The sequence below is a fragment of the Columba livia genome, chromosome 3 (assembly GCF_036013475.1).
Source record: "Columba livia isolate bColLiv1 breed racing homer chromosome 3, bColLiv1.pat.W.v2, whole genome shotgun sequence".
NCBI lineage: Eukaryota > Metazoa > Chordata > Aves > Columbiformes > Columbidae > Columba > Columba livia.
Window position 1 is genome coordinate 51,649,556 of NC_088604.1, and position 15,964 is coordinate 51,665,519.

The window sequence follows — 15,964 nt, forward strand, 5'->3', positions numbered from 1 at the left end:
CTGAGGAAGCCCCACTCCCCAGGGATGGGTCACTGCTCGGCAGCAGCTGAAGCCCTGTGCTCGGCATGACAGCGCGAATGAGGATTCTTGAACCATTTGTAGCCAAATATTCAGTTATCTATTTTGAGGAGCAGAGACAGAGGTAAGCAGCATTTTCTGAAAGCAAATTGTTGAGTAGAGGAAATCAGAAATTTGTTACCATAAGTGAGATCTAGCATCTTCAATATTAAAAGGTTTTTTAAATGATGCTTGGAGAACATCTCATTCTGGGAAGATATTTTTAAAAGCAGTTTCCATTCATTTAGTAGTCCCATGTTGATCTTTTCTTGCTCACATATGTACAGTTTCCATTCCTACATCATTAAAGTAACTCTCTGGAGACCAATGACAGAACTCAAGAGAACGACAGGAGAATGTGCCAGAGGAGGTTTAAGTTGGACATTAGGAAAAAGTTCTTCACCCAGAGGGTGGTGGAGCATTGGAACAGGCTCCCCAGGGAGGTGTCATGGCCCCAAGCCTGACAGTGTTCAAGAAGAGACTGGACAACGCCCTCAGACACACGGTGTGAACTGCGGGGTTGTCATATGCAGGAACGGGAGCTGGACTTGATGATCCTTGTAGGTCCCTTCCAGCTCAGGACATTCTGTGATAATGTCCTTATTACTGGACACACAGTCTCACCTACAGGCCATGGCTCTGGGAAGACTGTACCAAGATTTCGCTGTGGCTCAAGAAGGTGATCCCTGTTCTGTGCTCTGAGGCTGGAAACCTGTTTCAAGATCATTTAATGTCTGTGGCCAGTAACAAGAATGTTTGGATTGCTGGAATGCTTACTGTTCTGGGCAGGGGGATGCACGCAGATGCTCCCCGTAGTGTCCTGCACCCCTATTTTCAGCTTTTTAAAATCCTTTATAGAGGATAGCACAATCCTCTTAAGATCTACCTACTTACGATCACTTGCTTCTTGCAGACAAGGCATTTAAAGACATATGTAACACAGCTTGGTACAGTGTCTTTTTTCTGCCATGTCTAGCTAGCAAACCTGTTACATCCTCTCAGCTCCATCATTGACTGTGTTTTATCCAGAAGACCTGAGTAGCTGGAGAGGCAGATATATTATAGCGTGCAGGACTCTGAAACTCTGCCATATGCGGTGTCTTCACTTAAAGGTACCTCTGTGGAGACGTTCATATTGCTGTCCCCACTCCCTGTTCCCCAAGACACTTTACTTGCTGTCCTGTAGGGAGGATCGCTCTACCATATTTGGCTTTCAACCTAAAGGACATTTGTAAGAAGCAGATTGAGATTTACTGTGTGGAAACACTGAATTGGTGCACATATTGCTGCTGTTCAAGGACAAACCAAAGCTCATGGGGAAAAGTAAGGAAACTGAATAAGCAAAATCAGTTTTAAACAACTGCATGGTTTTAATCATCCCCTTTCCTCTTATCTTCAAGACATGACATACTGAACACTTTCAAAAGCAATAAATACAGGTACAACATTTGAGCCAAATTAACTTTTCTAACCAGCTTAGTGCTGACAGTCATTGTGCAATCTAAGTTTTGCTTCTCTCTTTTGGGGAGAGACTTTTTGTTGCATTGGCAACCAAACTGCAGGAATTTTAACTTTGTTGTACATAATTTCATGTTCAGAATATTATTCGTAACAGCTGATGTATGAATAGAATTCATCATATAAATACATGTGTATCAACTTTCATTCTTCCAGTCAGCTACAGATGTTAGCTAATTGCTCAAATATGTATGTAAATTGCATGCTTTACATTCAAATGACTTTACGAGTGTTTTCACAGATAAGTATTACATATATAATCTGCATGTCACAGTAATTTCGTTGCCTGTGTCCACTGTTAAAATGCAATTTATAGCTGGTTTCAACAAAATATGAGTAGAAAAAAATCATAGAGATATGGGTTATAACATATAAATAGAAATAATAGAAAAAATGATGTGTTGTACATATTCTAACAATAATACAATATGTCTGTGTAACACCAAATCTACTAAATTTTATTTTGGCCTGCCACAACATCCAGTTATTCCAGATCTAAACAGAAGCATAGACAAAACTCAAGGAATTTATATTGTTGCACAGTAACATGGCACAGAAGTTAAAATCACGAAGTTTCTGTGGTCCAGGACATGGACTTTAAGAACATGGAAAATGAATCTTCACAGTCCTAGACTGGCAACACAGCTCTGCTATTTAAGCTTTGAAATAGCCCCATGATGCTGTTGATTCATCAGAAAAATTCCTTCTTCTATAAACGTGCCTTTCGCCTCCCGTACAGAAAGCAGGGCATAGCTATGGCCACTGAGCTACAGAGGAGAGACTTACGTAGTGCAGCTCATAACAATTCATTCTTGTGCTCTTTCTATGTGTCATTATGGTGCATTGTCATCTTCTCATCGAAAATCAGATTTTTTAAGTATATACTAAAAAAGCTCATGCTGATCCTGGTTGTTACATTATTTATGGTAATGATAGGAATTAATTAGTGTTTATAAGTTCTGATGTTGCACATCGATGTTACATCCCCAAGAGGACACCTGGAGACAAGCATAGTGTGTCCTCTCTCTTCATGCATCAGAGGAGGTACATGAGGTGAATCAGAGTATTTCCTCTGAGTATGAGGAAACAGTGTAGATAACCATACTTATAACTACAGAGCTCCAGAGAAATTCTTCAATTTTTATATAGACCTGTCTCTAGTTCATTATCATCCTGATAAATACAAGGAACTTTAAAAGTTACTGCAGTATTTGTCTGGAATAGAGTGTGTAATTTTGGAGAGGAAAAAAAAAAAAGGATTCGCTGATACCAGGTTAAAAGGGTTACTTTTGGATGTTCAGGAGAATGGAAAGCCTATCTTAAAAGTGGAGACTAAAGGACGGGACTTGTTTATCCTAGCAAATAAAGGTTGAGGGAGGATTCTGTTTGATCTGTAAAACAGGGCCAAGTGGGAAGAAGAGGTCCTTAAACAACTGGACATCAAATACACACACACACACACACAAAGTGGGGTAAACCCATCTGTTCCCACCTTCCCGCCTATGAGAAATAATTTCCTGATGCTTCTGCTTCACTTGGGGAAGTACAGTTGCAGAATAAGTTTCCACAGGTCTGTGTGGGAGGGCCGGGGAAGGAAGGGAGCTGCTAAAGGGGACTGTGCCTCATGGTGCCTGCAGGAGCAGCAGCTGGATTCTGTGAGCAAAGAGAGTCTTGCACATCTGGCAACAGATAACTGCTTCAGTATCAGAGGAGAAGCATTTCGTGTGACCTGCTCTCTCTGGGGATGCCAAAAGGAAAGAGACTTGAAGGAAAAACTGCTCCCAAAGATGGCTTTTCTTCTTCTAGTATTTTAACACTGCCAGTCATATGCTGGAGAGTCTTCTCCTGGCCATAGTCCTTGCAGTATTTTTAGGAAGAACTTTCCCTTTTATTAGCCTCTGCCCAGGCACTTGCAAATGGCTGTTTCCATTCACAGAGTTTCCCTCAGATTTACAAAAGTCTGAGATAGTAGCTCGGGAGCTGGAAGACTTTGAATCCAGAGAAATCTGACTAACAGCAACGCTGCTGGCGCTCTTGGAGGAATATGTGTAAACCATTTTGAGAAAGGCAGATTTTGTATTTGTTTCTTGCTTGTAAATGATGATATAGCACTTTGGAAGAAAAGTGCAGCAGAGGATTCCATAATTGGATATTAAAACAACGATGATTTCCACTGCTGGCAGGTATTTGCCAAATGTAGTTGCATAGACAGGGATAAATACAATCCATGCTATAAAGTAAATTAGCATGCCAAAAGTTATGAATTTAGCTTCATTGTAGTTCTCTGGTAACTTCCTACCTTTAAAGGCAAATATGAAGCAAACAAAGGCTAAGGCAGCAATGTAGCTCAACATGATCCCAAAAGCCACAATAGAACCTTCATTGCACTCCAGAATTATTGTTCTTGGGATTGAGAAATTTTGCTTTACAAAAGGTGTCTTAAATATGAGCCAAAAGGTACAAATGATTACTTGAATTCCAGTGCAGGTGACCACAGTGGGAACAGGTTTATATACACATTTCAGGAAATTCTGCAACTTAGGATCAAAGCTGAAAGCTAGTAAAATTTTTAGTGACTTTATTAAAATACATGAAACGCAGAGTGTGAAACTTATGCCAAAGAGTGCCTGCCTAGTTTTACACTTGAATTCTGTGGGTTCATCTATGAAGAAGATAGTGCTTAAAAAAATTAAGAAGTGGCTGAAGAGAATAATATAGCAGACGGTTAGACCTCCAGACGCCTTTACAACTGGTGTGCTCACGTTTTTGGCAAATATTACACTAATTGACAAAACCAACACAACCCCAAAAGCAGAGAGGAGGAGGAGGAAAATAGCAAACCAGTCAGTCCAGGCGAGGAAATGGATTGTCTTTCTGTAGCATGTGGTGCTGTTGACAGGAGCCCAGTAGGTTTTGTTGTTACATTGGTAGCAGTAATCGATATCTGAAAGCAGGAAAAAAGGAAGATAATTTAGAGACCCGAAGCAAATAAACTGTGAAGCGGATTGTCTGGGCTTGAGGTACTAGGGGAACGTGGGAAGGGCTGTTTGCTTCCGACTATTGCTGTCGCCGTCCAGGCGGAGGAGCTGCAGGGCTGCAGTGGCAGTGGTGGCAGTAGTGGCAGCGGTGACAGCGGTGGCAGCGGCAGAAAGAGCAAAGGAGGAGAAGGAGCAAAGGACGAGTGCCTGGCAGCTGGGAGCAGGGGTTGCCTGCAGCAGGGGACAGGGAGAACGAAGGGGTGACCTGACCAGAGCTCTGGACAGGCAAACTTTAACTGAAACCTGAACAGTGACTTGAGAGTAAATCAATTCTCTTTCAGAAATCGGAACTATGCTTCTTTCATTTGCCTATTTTGACAAGAAAAAAACCCAGCTTTCTCTGTACAGACAGCTTTTGAAATGAAACCGCAAGAACAGACATTGCTTTAGATTATGCTTCGAAAGGTTACTTTTGCTTTAAAATTCCTGTCCTCTGATAGGGAGAAATTTCACAATTATTTGAACTAAAAACATAAAACTTAATTTTCTCCTGCTCACGGGGTATTAAAAAGTACATTGTACTGCAAGTCTCTTAATTCCAACTCTCTCCTCCATATTTAATTTTCCTCTTTAAAAATGTTTGCACAAACCTATAAATGAACCAGTAGTAAAGTACACATCAGATTTGATACTGGCAAGTATTACTGTACAGCTATATCAAACTTTACAACAGTCCCTGGTAAGGCAAGAAAAAATTGCTGGTAAGCAGAATACATAACCCTTGAACTTCATAGACTCATAGACTAGTTTGGGCTGGAAGGGACCTGCAAAGCTTAATTAGTCCAACCCTCTGCCATGAGCAGGGACATCTTCAACTAGATCAGGTTGCTCAGAGCCCCATCCAGCCTGGTCTGGAACGTCTCCAGGGATGGGGCATCTACCACCTCTCTGAGTAACCTGTGCCAGTGCCTCACAACCCTCATTGTAAAAAATTTCTTCATTATTGAACTGGGTGTACTGCAGAAATACAGGTAAGCAAGGCTCTATTTTAACTTGAGTCAGTCTTACTGACAAATCAGCCAGATTTTCCAGCCTAACTATAATAATACCAGTCAATTGGAATATCTAATGCTTTATTTTGGTCTTCTTAAAAGCATTTTGTAGGCCAAACACTTGTATTTGGGAAACCAAGCATAAACAAATATTTTAATCCCATTCCGAAGTTATACCCAAGGTTGCCAAGGCACATTTCACCTAAACAAAACAGTTGTATAGATGTCTAAATAAATCTTTATTTGGATCACCATTCCTTACCTGTTTGATTGCTATAATGGTTTTCTGGGCAGTAAACACACTCATAGCAGCATGTGTGTGGACTTTCTGTAATCTTTTTCATCTGTCCTGGCCTGCAGTGCTGGGAGCACGTTGACTGAACCTTCTGCAGTGGGCAGAGAACAAAAAAAGGGAATCAACTCAGGTATAACATTAAAATAAACCTCCAGTAATTCTGCAATTTGCAGTCTCTTTTTGTATCTAACATGTTTTAAGGGCATCTGAAAATGATGCTGAAAAAAGGCATTCTATGTGTCTTATATTTTCTCCACACAGTAAACAAGCGACAGACGGGACATTTTCCAGCTGATAATTTTATTTTTTGGCCCTGAATCCTAATCAGTGGAATCATCTGTACCTTTAAAATGCAGATCAAAGTGTCTCTTTGAACCTGGAATTCAGGCTTCTGAGAAGCAGCTCCAAAGCAAGCCCAGAAGCATCTGATAGGGAATTCGAGTGGAATGCTTCACAAGTGAGATCCTGAAACACTGCTCAGCTGCTCTGAGCACAGGGAAGACACCTCAGCTTGGGGGAAACACCTCGGCAGGTGCTCTGAACTGCAGCTCCAATGTTGCTGACCCTTGGTATCTCATTCCTGAGTGATGAAGCACCACCCTGGAGTGTGTGATCAGGTCTGAGCTGGGGTCCTCCTTCCAAAGACAATTTTTTGTAAAATGGAGAAACAGCCCTGAGGGACACTGCTATTTCTTCTCCCTCCAAGATGGTGCTCACAAGGAGATGGAGACATTTGCTTGCTACCCTGGGCAGTGCCACAAAGATGGACAAGATTTTAGATTTTCTTCTGTCCTCAGCCTTTTCTATCAGCCGAGTCCATGTGCTGAGAGTTGCATTCAGCTCACTGAGTAAGCAGCCTCTCCCTGTCCTGTTAGTGGTGAATACTCTGCAGCACAGAGCTGCACAAGGAACTAAGACCTCCACCCATGCACAGATGACAGATTATCCAGCTGGAACTGGCCAGGGCCACCCCCTAGTCCTGTCTACACCAGTGCTGGGGCTCCAGGTTGTACCACCTACCTCAGGCTCCTGTAGTCATGCTCCAACAGGAGCAAATAACCAACACAACTTATATATACATATATATATATATACAAATATAAAAACAGTAAAATCAACAGATATGAATCTTCTTGTACAAAATAAATGGTGGTGCTTGTAAGAGAGGGAGCTTTTATTCACAGTCATTTTTTATTTTAAAACCTCTTCTCAAGATTCCGGAGTAGCATCCTTAGGACAGACATAACTCCTCATCTTAGGAAATCTCCTAGGAGCATTCTGGAGAAAGCATACAATTTCAAACTGCTGAGCCTGCTGACAGGCTGACATGCTTCTCAGGGTGCATGGAGGTGGTAGAATATACACAGAGAAGTTTCTTTCCTCTAAAAGTAGAACTTGAAACCATGAGAGAGATTTCTAGCTGACACATACTTCAGTTGCAAATACGGGGAGGAGAAGGAAACATATGAAACAAATTTCACACGTTATGTCAACAACTGAAAAGTTACCTGTAAATCCAGAAATTCTTTTTTTTTCTCTTCATCTTCAAAGATAAAGTGACCTTTCTCTGGGTCATATTCTGCCATAGTGGTGATTTCCATGCGGCCATCAATTTCTTTCCAAAGAAGTACATCGTAATTGGTGCTCAAATCTCCATTGGAATCAAACTTGATTTCTTTATCATCATCAATGAATGTAACTTTTTCAAGTTCTTCAAGGAGCTGAACATAAGTATGAGGAATGATAACATACATCAACATCATGTCAGTGTGATGAACTCAATAGTTCAACATCCATATAATATCAAGTTAAAAGAAATATCGCTTCTTAGGAATAAAAGAAAGCTTAAAATTAAAAGTCATCTTCGTAACTGTTTAACATGATGTCTGACACAGAATTACATTATTCAGACAATCCTGTTGACCTTAAAAAACTATTAATAAAAGAATAATAATTTCTTAACTCTATGCAATGTGCGCAAATATTCATGCTAGTATTTTTTTCTAGCCGTGGAAATGAAATGGAAAATGATGGAAAATGATGGAAAAGAAAAGCTTTTTGCTTACAAGAACTAATGTTGAAACTCCCCTTCTCATAAAGAATGACAGTGAGTGATGCTCCTGTTGTTATTTTACTGTCACCAGAGTTAATCTGGGCAATATTTGGTTCCAGAATAACCTTCCCCAGCATATCTAACATTATTTTCAGCTGTGACTCTGACTAGCATTGTCTATTGCCAGGTGAGACTCAGAACTGTTAATGAACAATACCTGCCAGTTTGCTCAGATTAAGTGATTAATGGATGGTAATAAACAACAAGGCCATATTTGATAGATTCTAGGAAATATCAAAGCAAACATGCTTTGATAAGGCTTCATATTGCAACCCATTCTGTTCAACAGGGGAAATTTCTGTCTCCGTTGTCACAAACAGCCAGATCAAAAAATTCTGTGTAAATCTAGAAAAGGACCGATTAAGGCACATATAACCCACTCCCCATTCATGAGGAGACCACAGAAGGGCTTCCCTTAGATACCGTGGCTCTTAATTGAAGCAAAAGTTTTATCCCTTTGCAGGCCTAACGGTTATTTTTTTTTTGCAACAGGGATTAATTAACAAGAAAAACCCCAAGGTTTTGGCGACGAGATGGATTTAAGTGCCCTTTGAAAAGCATGATCTTACATGGATCCATTTGTGATATGAGTAGCACTTACTGAACAGACTGACAAGTATATTATTTCAACAGGCTTTGGCAAATATATGTATATAACACATTCTGTGTATATAATGTCATTTTTTCATATATAACATGTATTTGTTTTGAGAGTTCACATACTGTCCCTGCATCTCTACCAATTTATGGAGAATGAAAACATGTTTCTAATCAGTATTGCATTTGAATTGTGTGTTGCATAGCTTTATGGGACTGAAGAGGAATTTTGTATACTTATATATAACTATATATAATTTTTATATATACTTAGGCTAATAATTTAATCTTTCTCTTCTCCACTTTTCAAATTCTCAAACAATATGGGAAAAACAGAGCTTTTGGAATACATCTTGAGATTCAGACAGAAAGGCCTAATAAATAGCAACAGTTTGATGTAGCTGTTGGTTATTTCTGCAAAGTCTGTAACACTAACGTCTCGGCTGTTTCTCAGTATGTGGAGATGTGTGATATGGATTAGTTGCATCCTAAGCTTTGTATATATACCTATATCTATATTTGTTTCTAGAGGGTTTAAATTTAATGTAGAGGAAATTTATTATAAAAACAGCACAGGGGACATAACTATCTCTTTCATTTTTTTTCATGAGTTCTTAGCCTCTTAACAGGACTTTTGATTTGGGTGGTTTGGGAATTAATTCAGCAATGGTGCAAATGCAGCTGCATTTGTTGCATTTCCTGTGGAACAGTCCTGAAATTGTCCCATGCACATTTACAAATTCATGTATGAGTCTGATTTTTACTAGGACCTTTTTTTTTTTTCCAATTCTCTATCTTGGTTTGACCTGCCCTGACCTAGGATAAGAGGTCAGAGCAAGTCAGAGTGCTTCAGTGGTTGTTTGACTTTTAAATGAACTTTTGTTTAATCCTCTGAGCAAAAGTGTGTGAAAGTGAATACTCCTGAGCAGGTTTTTGGGCAAAAGGTCAGATCAGGTTTACTTGTCTGATTTTTCCTCTTATTTTCCCACCCAGCAGAGTTTGATTTGAAATACCTGACATATTTAAAGATTGTGTCTGATTTTCCTACCAATAAAGATCAGACAGACGAATAGTCTGTTGCATTTTCACATTGGAAAATACTTGATTCAGACAAAACAGGGACAATGGTGAGAGAGGAAACCTGAAACTCTGCTGAATGCGCCTGTCCTGCAATATCCCCATCTCTCAAGAGGACTAATTGCTGTGTATTATAGCAGCAACAGGACCAGTCACTAGTAGCTGAACAGCTGACAAAAAGACTGTAGATTGACCATGTATTTTATTCTGTACCACATGAGTACCTGGCAACACATTATAGCAAGGAGCCTGCAGACTGGAGCTTTCATCCAAGCTGGTGCCTACTCTGTGTGCCCTTTGGAGGGTATAGGGGAAGAGTCAGGGTAGCTAATGAGGCCCAGCAGCTAAAAATCCCTTCTGCGCCCACGGAGTCAAGTGTTTACAGGCATTGCTATTGTATCCATGAAGAAGGAGATGGTGGGTATGCAGTTATGATCAGTTAGCTATCTGTATGTGAAATGCAATAATCATTCCCTACCTACAGCAGAACACAACCATGGCTTAGCACCAGGAGCTTCTGTGTCTACATTGCCCTCCCCCCAAAAAAAGGGAACAAACCTGCACTCTAGTTCTAAGCACTGCGGCAGTTAGATACTGCTACTCCAGCACATGGTCTGTGATTTCAGTTGGTGAAGAAAGGCAGGAACAGGAATAAAAAGTCACTTAGTAAAAGGACCAAGCTAGTAAATCCAGGAACGTGAGAGCAAAAATGAGATGAAAGTTTTGCAGAGAGATTGACTCCTGAAAGAATTATCATCATACCTCCCAGGGAGCGAAGGCAGAGGGATCCTTGCATTTTCTGTGTTTGCATTGTCCTTTAATGGCATGAGCAATGGCATAGGCTGCAAGAATAGTACTATGGATAAATCCTGGTTCAATGTTAGCATTCAAAAAATCATCTCTCCAGATCTGCTGCTTATTTTCAACATTTTGCAACAGATCATCCTGGGACTGGTTTGCAATACATGCTTGAAAATCATGGTATTCCAGGTGTGCACAGGCTGACAAAAGCATAATATATTCATGTAAAAACTTGTTGTTGTCAGTAGGCTTTTCATGAAGATTTTTCAGAAAGTCTTGGAATGTGGAGATGTCTCCGCTTTTAAATCCAAATCCCACAATGGTTCCCAGCTGTCTGATATTGGGAATGGTACTGATTTTGACTGCAGTCGACCAATTATCACTTGCAATCCAGATTTTGTTTACGTTCCTCTCAATTGCCTTCTTAAATAGTTTGAGCACATGGAACTGTCTCATGAAGACAACAATAACATTTACTTTGGTTTCCTTGACAATTTTCTCAACTGCATGATCAACTTTAGTGTGAAAGGTGCTGTCAGAGAGATAGGCAGGTAGCATTTCTTTAAAAGCTATGCAAACATTGTTTGCCATGGCCTGGACCCCAAAGCTCTCCAGAGCAAAGCGTCCATTGTCATCATCAGTGGCTATTACTCCAATCCAATTCCACCCAGCCTCACAGATCAAGTGGACCATTGCTCTTGTCTGATGGAAATCGCTGGGAATAGTTCTGAAGAAAGAAGGAAACCGGATTTTGTCACTGAGGATTTCAGCTGATGACGCAGGACTGACCTAAGAGGAGCAAACAATTCAGTTACAGATGAGGTCTTCTGCAAAGGATGCCAATAAGTCCAAAACTGCCACAACTGCTCTTTCATCCAGCCTGACCCAGAGCTCCCTCATCCTGTGACTGAACATCAGTAATGTGCAGCCAGAAGGGGCATGTTCCCTTGCCCTGCTCTTTGGATGCAGACTCATGCCAGTACCAATTCCACTGTTTTCATCCTCATGCACATCATTCCTTTGGTAAAGGCAGATCATAAGACCTTCCAGAATGGATATGACAGTTATGCTGGTAGGTGGATTTTGTTTTACACTGTTCAAATACCATCAACATGCTATCCTAAACAATATTTAAAATGTTGGAAGCATTAAGTATTGTTTGATTTATTCAACTTGGTTGTACCCTTACACTTTGCAGCATTGTTCTGTCACTGAGTATGTAGGTATGGTTCACCCACATATATATTTTCTCTCCAAGTCTTAATTACTATGTTTTAAAAGGATCATTAAGTCTATTAGAGGAATCTCACAGAAAACCAGGCAACAACCAACATTACATAATGCTATGATTCTTTCAGATAGAAGATTTATTACCTTTTCCTTGTGAATGAAGCTAGAACAAAGGTAAATGGAACATCTTTCTTTAATTCTCTTTACTTTTAATGCATTTCTGTTTGTTTGTAGAAGTTTTGTTTGTTTGTTTTCCTACACTTATATTTCATACATTGCTTGACAGTTCTTAAAAAATAAATCTAAGCTTTCCAAAATGAGAGTCACCTGTCTGGAGGGGATTCCAAATCTTACTGATGTCAGAAGATTACAGATGCCATTGATGAGAAAAATCTGTTGGTTTACCTTTTCCATCTCTACATCCCAATGCAGGCTTGTTTCATGACTTGCCTTTTGATTATGTTCAAGTGTGGCATTTTAATTTTCATACTTACTATTGCTCCTGTGGTGGAGCTGGAGGTCATAATTGCTTCCTACTGTTGTAGAGGAGAAGATTCAGTTAGAAGTTATATTTAGTTCAGATCTTATGTCTTTTCTACATGTTTGGTTACTATGTTGCTACTTTGCAGTGAGGTCATTTATGTTCGATTGCCAAACCCAATGTGTAACACAGGCGGGTGTGGAAGTGGATTTCTTTTTTTCCTTGTTGGTCCTGGCCTTGACCTCAGCTCTTTTACCGTGGAGAAAGTAGGCCTAAGTACAAGTGTGAGACTGTAATAGTCCTAGAGAGGACAGAAATAGAGAAGGATGTTTTGGGAAGGACCAGTGTGGATCTAGAGAGTTGCATTCCTTCTTTTCTACAACTGCTTGAAGAGCAACAGGAGTAAAACAGTGGTTTAGAACAGTATTCCTCACTTCATTGCCCATAGTTAGACTCCAAAATCTGATCTCTTTCAGACAAAAGAGAATTTCCAAATTTCTGGCCAAATTTGATTTTGTCTCTTTGTTTTCAGCTTGAGATTGGGTGTTGTCATATTCACCACCAGCCAGACTAAACACGGTGGGTGTAGCTTTGTTGCCTGAACAAAGTTCTTGAGTGTCATCCAAGGCACACTGGAGCAACTGGCACAGCCATGCAGGACTAGTGGCACTGCCAGGCTGACAAGAGCCCAGCACCATCCCGATATTGCGCTTGGAGGCATGTACCTTATGCCTTTGTTTAAGCAAGTGAATCAAGCCTTCCATTTAGAGTTGAATCCCACCCCTTCTTATGTCCTTCAGTTGAGCCAAATCCTGCCCTGGATCAAACATGCGGCTTTTGCAATCTCTATGATCAGAGCTGCACCTTTATTCTGAGCATGGTAAATTTGACCCTCTCTCCGAAATGAAATAATTTCCTCAAACCTACTTGTGGGATTAGTTGCAAAGCCAACAGCCTTGAAACTGCCATCGACACCTCCGAGTAGCTGGCTCCAATGACAGCCTTAATTCTCGGGACGTAGTCTGAGTAGTTACACTTGAACTCTACAACATCCTCAGAAGAATTGAATTTAGAGAGAAACCTCAGAGCAGATGCCATGGCTTTTGTAACTTCTGCACATGTGTCATAGATTTCATAGCCCAGAGTAACTCCAGGTAAGAGCGTTGAATTGTTGATGGTTTCAATAGCATGTATCATTGCAAGTGTCTGAAGAAAAATTTGAATTTCAAAGCTGTCAGAAAACACAGAAGTTTCATTTTAGAAAAAACATTGCTGGGAACAAGGCTGAAGCAAAGTTCATTTTGAGCATCACTAAGAACTTGACAACTACTGAAAAGAAGTAATGGATACTATGTTTTGTGTGATTTGATTGGGTTTTAGTGTGCAAAAGATTAGAAACCAGATATTTTTGTCTCGGCTAAATGGGATATTAAGCAAAATAAACACAAAACATAAAATAAACCTGAATAAAAGTGTTTGTTTTTGGTTTTGTTTTTTTCTTTTTTTCTGAAAACAAAAAGGTAAAAGTTAATTTTCATGTTACATGAAAATTTGCAAGTGATATCTTCAGGAAGCATATTTCAAAGTCAGTGAGCATATTCTAATGTACTTCATCTGCCCAGTAAGCTATTTTAAAAATGTATTTACTTTCATCAAAATAATGAAATGAAGAAAAGAAAGCACTAAATATTTCAGGATATAAGACGATATTTCAGAAGTAGAGGTCTTCTGCTAGTTGAATCCATGTTCTTAAAATCCTCTCGAAACCTGATTAAGCTAGTCCAGCTGTTCCCCTTATCTCCAGTGGATATTATAAGAGGTGCTTAATCAGAACTGTGCTAGCAGAAAATGTCTGCAACACAACCAACCCTCCTCTCAGACAAGCTTCACAAGTTTACAAATCTTATAAACTAAATTAAACGCCAAATGGGCCTGAGACAATTGATGACTCTCTAGAAAAAAAATGTAAGACTGACGAAATTATCAACTTTGTCATCATTTTGAAATAAATCCAGATGGATACTTGATGTTCAGCTGATTATTAGGTTCAGAAGTGAGATTAAGCTGCATGTGAGATTCAAATAAAATTTGAAGATTTGCTCATGTATTAAAATTAAAGAAAACACATATTTGGAATTCCTGGGCTTAGGAAAGCTTTGTTAAATACTTAAAATGAAGTTCTTCACCAGGTTTCCTGCGCATTCTTTCTAGAAAAATGGGCATTTTAAGCATGGGAGGATTTGCACAATCTGAACCTGAATGCATACATGACATGGTGTTTACATATAGTCTCTCATATAATGTAATGCCACAATTATAATACAAAGTGTAATAATTACAGTAATTACAACAATAATTACACTCTAGTCAGTAAGGTTCTGTCATAGATTACAACTGAGCTGCCCTGTGAGGTGGGGGACATACTCTGTTATGTGCTTTGGTAAAATGGAACATTTCGCCTGTGTTCAAATCAGGTAGGTCCAACTTCGTAACAAATAATGAACAGCTGCACAGCAGTGTACTTCACACATATAGCAACAAATTAGCATTAACATGGAAATTAAATGATTGTTCAGCACAAACCTCCAGGGTCATTTGATTATATATGAAGAACGAAATAGGATAAAAACTCATTCCCTTCTTCAGGCAGCCACATTATTTTTTACTATAACTTTGCCATACTTTATCATCCTATATTAATTTATGCACAATTTATATGATGTCCAAGGTCTTTTTTAAGATTAAGAAATGCAAGAGAAGCAGATTTTGTTGATCTTAATATGAGGTACATGCCCAATGTCAGTCATCTCTTCTTTGTTATATATTCAGTTCCAGTATTACTCACCCAGAGCAATTCTGAATTACTGGCTTGATGGGATATTCTTCTGGATGCAGCATTTCACTATGAACTGCAAACAAGCCTCCAATAACAATGTCCCCTGGAGAACTGGCCCCCACAAAGTCATCGGTATTCTGGCAAGAGAAAGCGACATCAGTGCCGATCACAAAGCAGGAGACCAAAAAGCTCATGAATGCCATGTTTCTGTTTCCCTCACTCACTACCAGCTTTAAGTCAATTAAGTGAGCTGCAGGGTCAACAAGGGCTCCTATGTCATCTATAAACAGAAACAAAAGAAAAGGGCTGCAGTCAGAAGTTGGGCACACCTCATAAGGTACTTGTGTTTGCTTCACTGGCTGAGGCTCTATTTTATTGAAGGTATTTAAGCAACACTGTCACGTAAAATGTGTGTAGGGGTATGAGACTGAAGAGGGAGGGAAAACAATAAATGAGTTGAAAAGGAAATGTTGGACATAAAATATGTTCTGCTGTATTCGAAGTTTATGATACCTTATCTAAAATACATGGCAAATATTTTTGGTATAAATTTGGGCTGGTCTTGAATACTTGTTCACTGAGTGCAGGGTGAGAAGAAGCAATCACATAACATGGTATTGATATTGCTGTTACCATATTTTAAGGGTCTGGGCTAGAGCATACTGAAAAAAACCCTCTTGCTACAGTGTATTTTATTACAGATCAGACTCTAGCCCAAAAAAAACCCACCCCAAAACTAAAAAAAGACTGCTTCTCTCTCAATTTTTTTCTTATAATTTTTGAAATATTTGTATAAAAATTGTTTGGATAAGCGAATATTAATAAGCTAATAGAATGCATAGCCCCTAGGGACACCAGTTGGCCGGGGATCAGACCACATCTGCTGCTGGTTAATCTCATAAACACAGAACAGTGGGAAAGCATAATAC

General features: G+C 39.5%; 1 protein-coding gene across 2 annotated transcripts; it reads right to left on the reverse strand.

Moving 5' to 3' along the window:
• Positions 1-1,065: 1,065 nt before the first annotated feature.
• GPRC6A (G protein-coupled receptor class C group 6 member A) lies at positions 1,066-15,359 on the reverse strand. Of its 2 annotated transcripts, XM_005507449.3 has the most exons (6): positions 15,045-15,359; positions 13,127-13,430; positions 10,450-11,277; positions 7,409-7,621; positions 5,868-5,991; positions 1,066-4,519 (listed from the first exon to the last, which is right to left on the reverse strand). In XM_005507449.3, the coding sequence occupies exons 1-6, from the start codon at positions 15,236-15,238 to the stop codon at positions 3,399-3,401; spliced, it is 2,784 nt and encodes a 927-aa protein (XP_005507506.1). In that variant the 5' UTR covers positions 15,239-15,359; the 3' UTR covers positions 1,066-3,398. The 2 variants fall into 2 exon arrangements, with proteins under 2 accessions (XP_005507506.1, XP_021150184.1); XM_021294509.2 differs by lacking the exons at positions 13,127-13,430; positions 15,045-15,359 and adding an exon at positions 12,213-13,110.
• Positions 15,360-15,964: the final 605 nt, after the last annotated feature.